The 12,183-nt window shown below is 43.0% G+C and overlaps 1 protein-coding gene across 1 annotated transcript in view; it reads right to left on the bottom strand.

The window, feature by feature from the left end:
* stx1b (syntaxin 1B) overlaps positions 1 to 12,183 on the bottom strand; it is a 63,782-nt gene that overhangs the window by 18,134 nt on the left and 33,465 nt on the right. Inside the window, exons 2-4 of the mRNA XM_035398008.1 lie at positions 7,989 to 8,063; positions 2,841 to 2,940; positions 111 to 185 (exon numbers count right to left, since the gene is read on the bottom strand). Of these exons, the coding sequence (XP_035253899.1) occupies positions 111 to 185; positions 2,841 to 2,940; positions 7,989 to 8,063 (250 nt within the window). The remainder of the gene's footprint in view (positions 1 to 110; positions 186 to 2,840; positions 2,941 to 7,988; positions 8,064 to 12,183) is intronic.

The following is a 12,183-nucleotide window of genomic DNA, read 5'->3' as shown; positions in this document are numbered from 1 at the left end:
TGTCCTACTTGCTGATAGCATCTGGACTACATAGACACTACACCTGTCTCTGCATTTACACGTTTGTTGATGCGACATCTCTCTGCTAATACGGAATCTTTGTTTTTTACCTTTTAATTTTGAGCGCACTTTATTGGCCGTCTTCTTGATGTCAGCAGTAAGATCCTCCAACTCCTGCTTAGTCTCTGAAAGAGAGAGAGAGAGAGAGAGAGAGAGAGGGAGAGGAAGAGGGGGAGGGAGGGAGGGAGGGAGGGAGGGAGAGAGAGAGAGGGAGGGGGAGGGAGGGAGAGAGGGAGACAGAGAAAGAGAGAGAGAGAAAAAGCAAGAGAAATCGAAGGGAGAGGATACAAGGTTAGAGTATGATAATGACAATACTACTGTTTTAAGATGCCTAGAGATACTTCTATGATATCTCATTCGACTCAGTTATGCAGAGCAACAGAGTGAGAGTGCGTAAATGAGTGTTAGCGTTGGACATGTATGCTGATGTAAGGTGGTGTGTGTGTGGTAGGTATAATGCACGCATGGCTACGCCTATGCGTATGAGTGTGTAGGGGTACGCGTAGGTGTGTGTACGCACCGATACGTGTATCTTTCGAGGCCCTGATCGAGGCTTGTTCTATTCCCGTATCAGACTGCGTTGCAGTGCCGATCAAATTTATTGCAACTGCAGTGCTGAGCTGCTTCTGCAAGCGGCCCTCCTCTCCTTTCTCTCCCTCCTACACACTTTCTAGCGGTTTTCCACCTTTCACACCATCCCTCCTTCCGCCCCTGGTGCCATTCCCCCCCCCGCCAGCTCCGCTGATTTTTTTTTATGTGCTGCAGCCGTAGCTGCGGATTAGCCATGAATCAGCTGCTCTGAGTAACGTGTGACATAATATCGTGTACAGGTACTGTAAGACTGAGCGCCAGAATTTTCTAGAGCTTTCTGTATCAAAAAAGAGGGTGGGCGGGGGCTCCATTTTAATTTTAATTAAGTGGCAAGGGAGCACTAAAGTTAAAAAAAAAATCCTGATCTTGTTCCCTTTTTTTACATGTAAAAATATAATGCCTCCCGCTCTCATTAGTATGAACCAGTCCAGGTGGACTTAATATGAAAAACACGCAGTCGTAGGTGCGTTGGTTTAGTACACATCTTAAAATACGGCATGCTCTTTTGCACATTATCGCACACCTCTTATGGTAATTCGCAATTAAACGGGTGCATTAGTGTGCTTTTACGAGCCTGTTTGCTCCTCGGGTTCAAAACCCCGCATAAAACAGGAGGACACAGATTCACAACGGAAGAGGAAGGACACTTAGACTTTTATAGATAAGGAGACGGCATATCAGCATTTTTTGGACTAATGTTGAACGCTTAAGACTGATGTTTGTCAAAATTTAATCTACATCCTGCAGCTGGGATGTAGAGATTTGGTCAAGCAAATATTTTTATCTTACATACTTTGAAAGTAAAGCGAGACCTGGAGAAGAAAAGTATTGTGTATTCAGCACACTACAGGATGAGATGCATGCACAAACATGAATATAGCGGAACATAATGATGATTTTACCAGATGACCCCTGGAGGCTGTTAACCAGTAACCGGGTAGTTAGCTCACGCTGAAACGCACAGTCCAATAACTAGTCTTCAGGAGTCAGTCATTCAGGAAGCATGCAAAAAAAAAGAAAGAAAGAGAAAAAAAATCCACAAAGATTCATGCAAAAAAATAAAAAATGAATTATAATAATCACAACATCAGATCAGGTGAAATTCATGCAAAAAGAATGAACACCATCAGATCAGATCAGATTCATGCAAGAACAAAATCACACCATCAAATCACATCAAATTACAGCAAAACAAATTCACATAATCGAATCAGATCAAATTCATGCAAAAAAAAAAAAAAAAACCACCAAATCTGATCACATTCGTGCAGACTAAATCACTCATCAGCCGGGGAAAAACTGCAATCGCCATGACGACACGCGTGAAGCATGCGATCAGGAGGACAGACGTACACGCGTGTCCCTGCTTTCGGATCCACCTCGCACAAAAAACACCTAATGCTACTAGGCTGGAAATAGCTGGAGATGATGTTCAGGGTATCAGTTCAGTTCTCTCTTTTGTTGGAGCACAGTGAGAACACAGGAGAAATTATGCAGTATTTGTTGAGTCATATATTTGTGCACTGAACTGGGCTGCGGTCAGGTATTTATTTACTTACTGTATCATATGAAATAGAATAGGGTTTTGTATAATGAGAAATCCTGAATAAGCCTGACTTCCAATTATAGATCATAAATAACTTTTACATTCAATAAAATGATTAATCTGCCTTTGGTTTTTCTTATCAGGAGATCTCCTTGAAAAGCACCCCATAACCTGATTGCAGATGATAGTCTGACAATGAAGCAGTAACATTGCAGAATCTCAGACAGCAGTAAGTGTTACATCACAGAATGTCTGACAACAGTTTGTGTTACATCACAGAATCTCTGACAATGGTATGTGTTACATCACTGAATCTCTGATACTGGTATGTGTTACATCACAGAATATCTGATAGTGGTATTTGTTACATCACAGACTCTGACAGTGGTATGGGCTACATCATAAAATCTCTGACAGCATTGTGTTGCATCATAGAATGTCTGACAGCAGCATGTGTTACATCACAGTCTCTGACAGCAGGATCAGTCACATCACAGAATCCCTGACAGTGATATGCGTTACATCACACAATCCCTGACAGTGGAATATGTGTTGCATCACAGACACACGATGAGAGCTGCAGGATGCTGTGTCAGACAGCGTGTGGCGCTGACGAGCGTTCGGGGGCCCGCCGGGGACTTACTCTCGTCAGGGTTCGGCGCCGCCAGGATGGCGCTGTGCTGCTTCTTCACCTGCTCCACATCCTCCGACAGCTTCTCTATACAGCCTCGGATCTCCTCCACCTGACGGGCACACGCACAGACACACAGCCCGCCTCAGAGACCCGTCGCCCGGACGCCGCGATCGGCCGCCGAACGGGGGAGGCGCCCCCGTCGCGTTCTCACACCCCCCCCCCCCCCGTATCGCACGCCAGAGCACGCCTGCCTGCAGACTGGAACCAGTCTGCTCTTACCTGGGGACTGGATTTGGAAAAGCTACGCACAGGTGAGTTTGTGATATCAAGGTTAACTAACTCACTCGAGAACATTCTGACCGAAGGAGCTACTAGTTGCATGGATTTCTTTTTTTTGAAGAGGCTAATGTAAAGCCTAATGTATTTAGCACTAATTCCAAGATGTTGTTCAATCTCTCGCTGAACACTGGCCTTTGTGTTTCTGTTTGGCTTTATTGCATTACGTCGTTTCATAGCAATTCCCCCAATCAGGCTCACTAGTCTATCATCTTCCTTGTCTGTTCAAACGTTTGTCATTTTTTAAACACAAAACAATTACATACGTTGTCAACTAAAGGATTAGTGAAGCAAACGCATCCATCACTGCAGCACAAATTGAATTTGCCACTTTTTACAATATTCATCATATATAAGATGTGTCAGTGTTTGACTCCCGATTTTTGGAGGAATTAATTAGGCAAAAAAAAAATGAATTAGCATAAGTTTAATATTTGTGGTTATTATGATGGAAACAAACATCAGTGAAGCAGAAAGTGTCATACTGCTGTCTCTTTTTAAACATCTTCCTATCCCGTTACTTATTGTCCCACTGTGGAATGCTCAACTACATTTGTACGCCGGTGCCATTGTCCCAGATCAGGGGGGGGTCCAGTCTTATCCGAAAAGGGCCGGTGTGGGTGCAGGTTCTTGTTTTAGCCCAGCACTGATTCAACTGATGATGAACTAATCGCGATCTTCTATCAAAGACCTTGCACCCACACCGGCCCTTTTCAGATAAGGCTGGACACCCCTGTCCTAGATCCTCCACGGATTCAGGAGAGCACACACTCGGACCCTCCGAAACGTATGCTGCCAGTGCCCACCCTCACCTTTGAGGGGGAAGCAGGATTTCATTTGAAGGCCCCCCCCCAACCCAGTATTGTGAATAATATATATATATGTCTTAGAATAATTAGGTGGCCCCCTAGTGGTCACGGGGCCCCAAGCAGCTGTTAATGCCTCTCATTGGGTCAGACTGGCGATTCTCCTCACTGTGCAGTAAAACGCCTGAGCTGTGCGATTAGCGCTGAGGGGGTGTGGCAAAGGCAAACCGCAATCCCCTGATCGACCAGAGGAGTCGCTAGTGAGCTACGAGGCAAGCTGACAAGGCTTACCCTGCTCTGTGACAAATTATTCATTCTGGACTGTGCAAGGCTAGCGCTGGACTAGATGGACTTACCACCTGGCACCTTTGGGAAATAAATTTAAATTAAATCAATTTTAATTATTTAAATACATTGAAATCCACTACGTGGAAATGACCTGCATTCATGTATTTCTACAAATAAAATGTGAACAGTTCATGAAATATATTTTAGTTCGTACCAAATTACCATTATTAAACCAAGCGTGAACATTTGAAAAGTCATTATTGTACACATACACATAAATTCCCAGGCACAGAAGTGCAGCCAAAGCTTCCATTCAGTCCGTCAGCCCTGTTGGAGCTAGTAACTGTGCATTTTGTGTATTTTCACATCATAGTGTGCAGACACGACCTGCCCAATCGCTACTTCCCTGCTACATGACCTCTCTCAACACAATGCTATTGTGCTGAAACCGATGCACCCAATAATGTGTGAATGGGCCACAAGCATGATGCAGCCATCCAATATAGTTGAAGGGGATAGGCGAACTAGCGACCAATCAAAGTGAGTGTTCTTCCTTTACCTATCATTTCAGCAAATTATCCAGCCAGCATTTCCCCCTTGAATTAGTCTGATTTCCTAAATGAATGGTGGTTAAAAAAAGAACAGGAAAGTATAAAAATAATTTTTTTTTGTGATTTTTAAAAATAATAACGTTAGAGATACTCACCTTCTGTAGTGGAGCAGATGCATATCTTAATGATTGTTTGAGTTAATATGAATGCACTCTTTTTTGCATGCTGTCATATGATCACTGTAATATTTTATTTTTTCATTCATCCAGACAGGCTTATTACTAATACGCGTAACAGATTTACTGTCTAAAAAGCTAATCTCAGAGCAGATTCAGAGCAGATTACTCTTATATAGTTTTATATATCTGGGTTCCATAGTCATGTTTCGCTAGTGATTTATGTCTGATGGCAAAAATGATGTTCTTGTCTTGATTGATAAGAAAATGATCCCGTAGTAGTTAATCTTCCCGCTGTCTTGTCCTGTACCCTGAAACAATCTCTACTTGCTGGCTGCAATTTGCCAGACGTGCTTTAACAAATGATTGTTGGGGGGTTGTGTGTTTTCAACGCAACAGTGCCAAGGTCAAAGCTGAGCGGCTTCTAGAAAAAGTTGTCAAAATCAGTGGGGTACTCAGTGGTAGCTAAACCCCTGCCAAAACACTCTGTAGTATATTGCACAGGCAAAATCTCTCTACTGCTCCGGACAAAGCTGCATGCTGGGTAATGTGGTCCTTTAAAATCCAAGTTAGCGATTGAATGACAATTTATCACCTGTGACTATGCAGACCATGGTACACCATTTTAATCATGAATCATTTTCTGACAGGGCAAATCTTTAGTATTTTTAAACAAAATAAAGCCTGACACCAAAGAGACTTTTCTAAAACTTAAAGAAAGGTTCTTAATAACACTTTGTAATTGACGGAAGCTTAGTTTTTGACTTTCCAAACACTATTTTACCATTGTAGAACACTGTCCATTGAGGTTCTTGATAACTTTATTAACACAAAACATACTATTTGTATATAATTTTTAAAATTACATTTTTGTACGATATATAGACAGATTTTTTTTTTTTTTACTGGGCCTCCAAACTTTTACTGAGGAGCCTACTGTCTTATTGACACTAAACAATTTTGCATAATGTCTTTCATGGTAACGTAGGGTAACATAGGCAATACAAAAAAGAAAATTTACAAATCAAAATGGCTGCCAAGAACAAGTGAAATTGTAGGTGAATGGGTTTAAATCGTTTGACGGAACTCACCCTTTTTTTCACGACCTCTTACGACTTCTCTGGACCAATGATCATGATCTGGAGGCGGGGCCTCGGCCAGCAGCAAGAGTGCCCCACTGGGGCTGACTCACGCTGGGGCTGACTCAGCTCGAGGGTGAGTCACCCTGAGGTTCATACCCCTGTCACTCTACTGCTCAAAGGGGGACATTTAAGGTTACGCTTCGCGAGCTACGCGGACCTATTAATTGGACTTAATTATTCCACCGACTGAATGTCACACTGACAAATTCATTTGCATTCGGCTAATTAATTGCCTGGTGATCGAGCAAAAATAAACGACAACAGGCTGAGAGCCCGTGAGCTCCTCGATCGCCAGCACGAGAGACACCGCTTGTCCTTACTCAGCTGTTTTTTAAATGTCCCGTACCATTTCATTTATCTAGTTTTTTTGTCATAAAACATCATAATGTAGCACGTAACTATAAATATGCAGTATGACAGGGGTCTTCAAACCACAGACCTAGAGGGCCTCAATCTCTGCTCATTTTAATCGGCAGCCAGTCTAGGCTTTGGAAACGAGGTGTGCAGACTCTTTAGATGATCAATGACCTAAATCAAGCACTCAAGTGCAGGAACACATGAAAAACCAGCGGACACAGAGGCCCTCCAGGACTTGAGTCTGAGATTCTGGCTTTATAAGATCCTTTTGTATCTGCTAGTGACATCACTTCCTGTCGTACCAAACTCTTTCTAACATTCTTGAAAAAAAATGGCTGTACAATAATAAATCTTTGCAGGGTTACAGGAGAGGGAAATGCATTCGAGGAAGTAGGTCACACAGCACAATCACAGATTTAATTTGGTTTAAATATTTAATAAAAAATTTAAACACAGGAAAATAAACATTTGCCTGCAAATTTCTCTGTTGTCACAATTTATATCTTTGAATTATAAGACCTGCAACAGCAGAATTTCAAAAACAGTTTTAAAACGCATAAATGTCTCAAGATGTGGAATCCACTGCCTTACAGATTGGCCCACTGAGTTGTTGCTCTATTTGCATGCGGATTACATATTGTACTACCCTTCAAGCTTCTTCCCAGATATTGCAATATTTAAGTCTATGAACTGCAGTGCACTTTGCCCATAAACTTAATAAAGGAAAATCCAGGGAAGCATCACAGTTCATTATTGACCTCCATCATCGCAGCTTGTCCTTGTGTTACACTGTCCAGCTATTACCTCATTCTGCTCTTAAGTGAGCTGGAGATCAATACGAATGATTGACTGACTGATTGACCGAGCTCGTCAATGAGAGCTGAAATAAGTGGGAGTTATTTCCTGGAATCAAACTAATTGTGATGTCACATGCTCATCGCTACTAAAGCACTTCTGCATATACTGTATATATCGAATTGGGTTTTGAGAACCGAATGACATTTGTACTAAACGTCGTAACTTGTGTCAGAGAGCATCTAGCCTTTCTTACAGGCTCCCTCCCCTCCCCCAATTTCAGAACAGATGAAGAACAAATGTCAATAGTCCCCAGGGTGGAGCATTAGTCCTTGATGTGCTGATGGTGCTCCACAGTCTGGAACCGAATCCCTCCAGGGCCACTGCAGACTGGCCAGTAGGCCCACGTGGCGCTTTACGATTGGCCACAGCACACACAAAAGGGGGCGGGGTTTTCAGTCGACAGGGTTTCTGATTTGTGGGGGGGGGGGGGGGGGGGGGGGGGGGTGAAGTGGTAACAGGATAGGCCTATAGCTGAGGGTGGGTGCTCCAAATGGGTAGGAAAGTAAAACAGCCACCAGGAAATATGTTTAAAAATGAACCTTAAATCAATGATTTAAAAAAAAAAAACATTTGCGGCATAAATTAGTAATTGCGGTCGTTTTAACTCGCTATTTTTTTTACGCTGGATAAAGGCTGCCCTCACCTGTTCAAAGAACTCATCCATAAAATGGTCCCTGTCAACGTGGACAACCTCTTCATCGTCATCGCTGTCCTTAGCCTGTGGGAGAGAGACATGGAGAGGGTTAATACCACAGGCACCTTCGCTGGGTGGGTGTGCTAAAACTGTTTTTTTTTTACGGTTTGTCAGCGGGAGTACTGAGAGTATGCTTGTTTCTCTCTGGGTGACCAGGAGGCCCCAATCTAAATAGCAGAAATACAGATAACACTCTGTCATAAAAAAATACTTGTCATAAAAAACCTACATAGTGCTGACATAACACTGGTCATAAACAGTCGTGGCAGCATTTTATAACTTGTGACCGTTGTTACAACACTTGGTCTTCCTCCAACTCCAATCTATGTGAGCTTAAGTGAGTCTGCGATGTGAAAGAAAGCAGCTGGTGACAATGTGCGTTTTGGAGGACAACTACCCTCTGCTGAATTAGCAGTGGAGTTTGTGCATGAATGACGGATGTGGTTGAAGGTGATTGGACATTCCAAATTATGGTGAGAAGTAGATATGTACAGCCCAGCTTGTCAATTTTATAAAAGATAATTAAAAATAAAAAAAGATATGCGGTTAGCTAGTGCCGTGGAACTGCCCTCAGCCAAGTTTTCAACGCCCGGGGCTGTTGACCTCAATGTCAGTGTCAACCAATCACAAAACTTACACAGTTAAAAGTGGCCAATCGGTGCACAGCATTTGTGAAAATATGGGAAAGGACTGGGGTAACAATTTGCTCCTGATCCCGAGCTACTTAGACAATCACATGTATGCACACTACCCATATATATTGCTGGACAAGCAATTAAGGTTAAGTACCTTACTCAGTGCTACTAGAACAACACCCCAGCAGGGAATTGAGCCCAGAACCTTTAAGTTGCTAGCCTCGTTCCATAATCATTACAGCGCACTTCCGCGACCGGTGGGACGCAGCTAGGTAAACTAAAAGCACGGGCAGCTGTTTTTTTTTTTCTTTCTTTCTTTCCTTCTTTCTTTTGAACGTCGACCCCCCTTTCTCTTTACCAAGAATTTATTGCCTGCTTGTTGACAGGGGCGGGTGAAGGGGTGGGGGGAGAGGGGGGCGGGGTTATTAGGCGCCTATGCGATCGCGAGTCCACTGACGTCAGTGGGCACGCGAGCGTCTGCTGCAGAAGGTGACGTCACCTCCTGGAGCTCCGATAAGTCCGCGATTAGATCGCCTGGCTGGGGGATAGAGGGACCTTTGCTCTCCAAACTCGGTGAAACGGTAGTTCTGACCGCGGTTCAGCCGGTGCGAGACCCTTTCCCCCTGCTGCGCTCAAAGGCTGGAAACGCATCAGCAGCGTTGGCTTTTGTTTACATTGGAGCACAGCCTCGACTGCATGTTCGGTCGATTTTATTTTTATTTATTTCTTTTTTTTTAGTCAAATAAAAATAAAAAAGACGAAGCGTTTTCGTCCCACGGTTCTGTGCTCTCCTGCCCGTTTGGAGGTGAGGCGACGCCGTCAGTGTCCTTCAGGGACAGCAGAAAACAGCGCTCATATGGCCTCTCCCTGCGTGCTCCCAAAACAGACCCATCTGCTCTCTTCTCTAATCCCAGGCATCCCACTGAGATGACTGACACATCTCCAACACGTCCGTACCATGTCCATACCTGGTCCATATCATGCTCATACCACGCCCATCCATCCATCCATCCATCCATTATCTATACCTGCTTATCCGGGGCAGGGTCCCGGGGGGGGGTGCTGGAGCCTATCCCAGCATGCACTGGGGCAAGAGGCAGGCCATACCACTCACGCTCATACCACTCCTAGACCCTCTTTATGCTAATATCTCATTCTGCCATTGCCGCACCTCACCCTGTCCTCATGCTAAATGCTAAATGAGCTAGGGCACTTTGCATGATTGACAGGTGTAAGATGTGGTAACGGCAGAATGAGATATTAGCGGAGTAAGCTTTCTATGGTGTTCCTTGATTCTGATTACCTTTAATCGAGATAAAGATAAACTCCGAAAGGTTTACAAACCAATCAAATAATAATACTTTTTTAAAAAAATCTATGCTTATAGCACAAATAATCCCTTCCTTGGCAACATTCACCATTCCAGGTTCTGTCCAATATTCACAACTCAATGCACACTGAAGGATTGATGCTAATAAATGCTCGACAAACCCTGCTTGAAATACAAGCAAAAAAAAATATTTTTTTTAAAAGTCAAGATCTTTAAAAAATGTTTTTTTTTTAAACTGCCATATTTTGCAGTACAATCATACTCAAATAGTTTGATAGTTTGACTATGAAACTACTCCAAGAGATAAACACATGCAGCACATTGCCCCTGGGGGGTGTTCACCCTGAGTGACCTCAGTGACCTCAGTGAGTCTACAAGCTAATTTAAAAGATGGGATTTGTCCGTTTAAACCACTGGTTCTTAAAACTTTTTAATATTAGCCAAAATGAAAATGCTTTTTAACCCCTCCAATACACATACTGGCTTAGCCTAGTTGAACACAGACTCATACCCAGGCCCAACACATACACTCCCATGACCATTTTGGGCCCCGACCCATAGTTTTAAAAAGCTCTGGTGGAAACTATAATTATTTAATATATTTTGTCATATTTAGGGCTTAAATGTGCTTTACAATGTACTCTGGATAACATGAATCATTCAGCAACAAATGTAGCATGATATATTGTCATCAATCATGTCATTTTTTTTGGCAAAGATACCTACTTCACTGTTGGCCTCCTGTAATGTAACACAAGATGTGATTGTAGTTTTACTCTTTTTAAAAAAAAATTTCCTTTTCATTTTGCTGCTCACATAAACAAAAGTCATTTTCTCAGCTGTACACATTTGCCATGCCAGAGGTTTTTCGGCTCTGATTCTGGTCAGAATTATTAAATGGGTGATCTGCTCTCATATTTCATATTTCCACATTTAAAAATACCCTTGTGTATCCCCCTGATGTGGACATGCACCAGTGGCTATTCTATGATACTGTGCAGTAGCATGTGTTCGGCTCAGCAACCATTCTATGGTATTGTGCCCCAGTATGTGTTCTGCTGAGTGACTATTCTATGGTGTTGGGCTCTCATGTGTCCGCTGACCGCAATGATAGGCGTTCATTAGAGTAACTGGGTAATTACCAGCTTCAAATAACTCCTCTCTGTAAGGTGGCTGCTAACCTCACGCACAGACCGAGGCCATGCTGAACACACATTTTTCCCCCATGCTGCACTTAACACAGGTATATATATATTTTTTTTTTTAAACTGCCTGAGGTCACAAATATGCGATTAGAATGTTTTTAACTGAACGTTCTAATGCTGATGTAACAATCACTACTGGCAACTGAAAGCAATGGAGTTCTAGAACACTGACTTAGAATTTTGAGAAAATAAAATAAGCATTCCAAAAAACCTAATCTTCAAGGGGTGCAGAATGGTGGAGCTGGCAATGGTGGCCAGGCACATGGCAAAAAGAAAAAAAGGACAGACAAAAGACAAAACTACACAGAAACCTGTGTTTGGTGAGGCAGATTGGCTGCAAAGGACCAGATTGGTTGGAATGCACCATTGAATACCATGCTGAGTGCGAGTAGATACGCCCATTGATTGTTTGTTGGCTGACCGTCTGTCAGGAGAGCTACTCATGCATTTTGTGTCATGCCTAGCGCCACGCAACAACAAACAGACGGTGCTCTTGTTTCATCCAGAACTGAATGCCTGCCTGCCCGCCTTCTTTCTGTGTCATAAAGCAAAAAGCCCAACACGTCCATTTTCAAACATTTTTTTCCCCCCTCTCGCCAACCAAATGGAATGTTAAAATCCATGTTGGAGGAAACGGATGAGAGAACATACACCATTAAACACAGGATTTAAAAAATAAAAATAATAAAATCCCACAGTAGTTTAAAAAAAATTTTTTTAAGCAGAGTAGTGGTGTTAACTCCAGTCTCCTGGTCCAAATCCCCTCTGGCTGTCTACATCTGGTCACCTAAGTGCTCCAACCTGCAGCTGATTGGCTGCACAGTCCTTTAGAATAGAACAGAATACCACTGCCTACGTCTAATTGGCTACACAGTCCTTTGGAATAGAACGGAATATCATCCCCTCACATCTGATTGGCTGCCCAGTCCCTTGCACTCCTCGCTCACTTTGATTCACTGCGAACGGCAATTGAG

The sequence above is a fragment of the Anguilla anguilla genome, chromosome 17 (genome assembly GCF_013347855.1).
Source record: "Anguilla anguilla isolate fAngAng1 chromosome 17, fAngAng1.pri, whole genome shotgun sequence".
Lineage (NCBI taxonomy): Eukaryota > Metazoa > Chordata > Actinopteri > Anguilliformes > Anguillidae > Anguilla > Anguilla anguilla.
The sequence above is the reverse complement of the archived record's forward strand: the minus strand, read 5'-3'. Positions and strand labels throughout refer to the sequence as shown.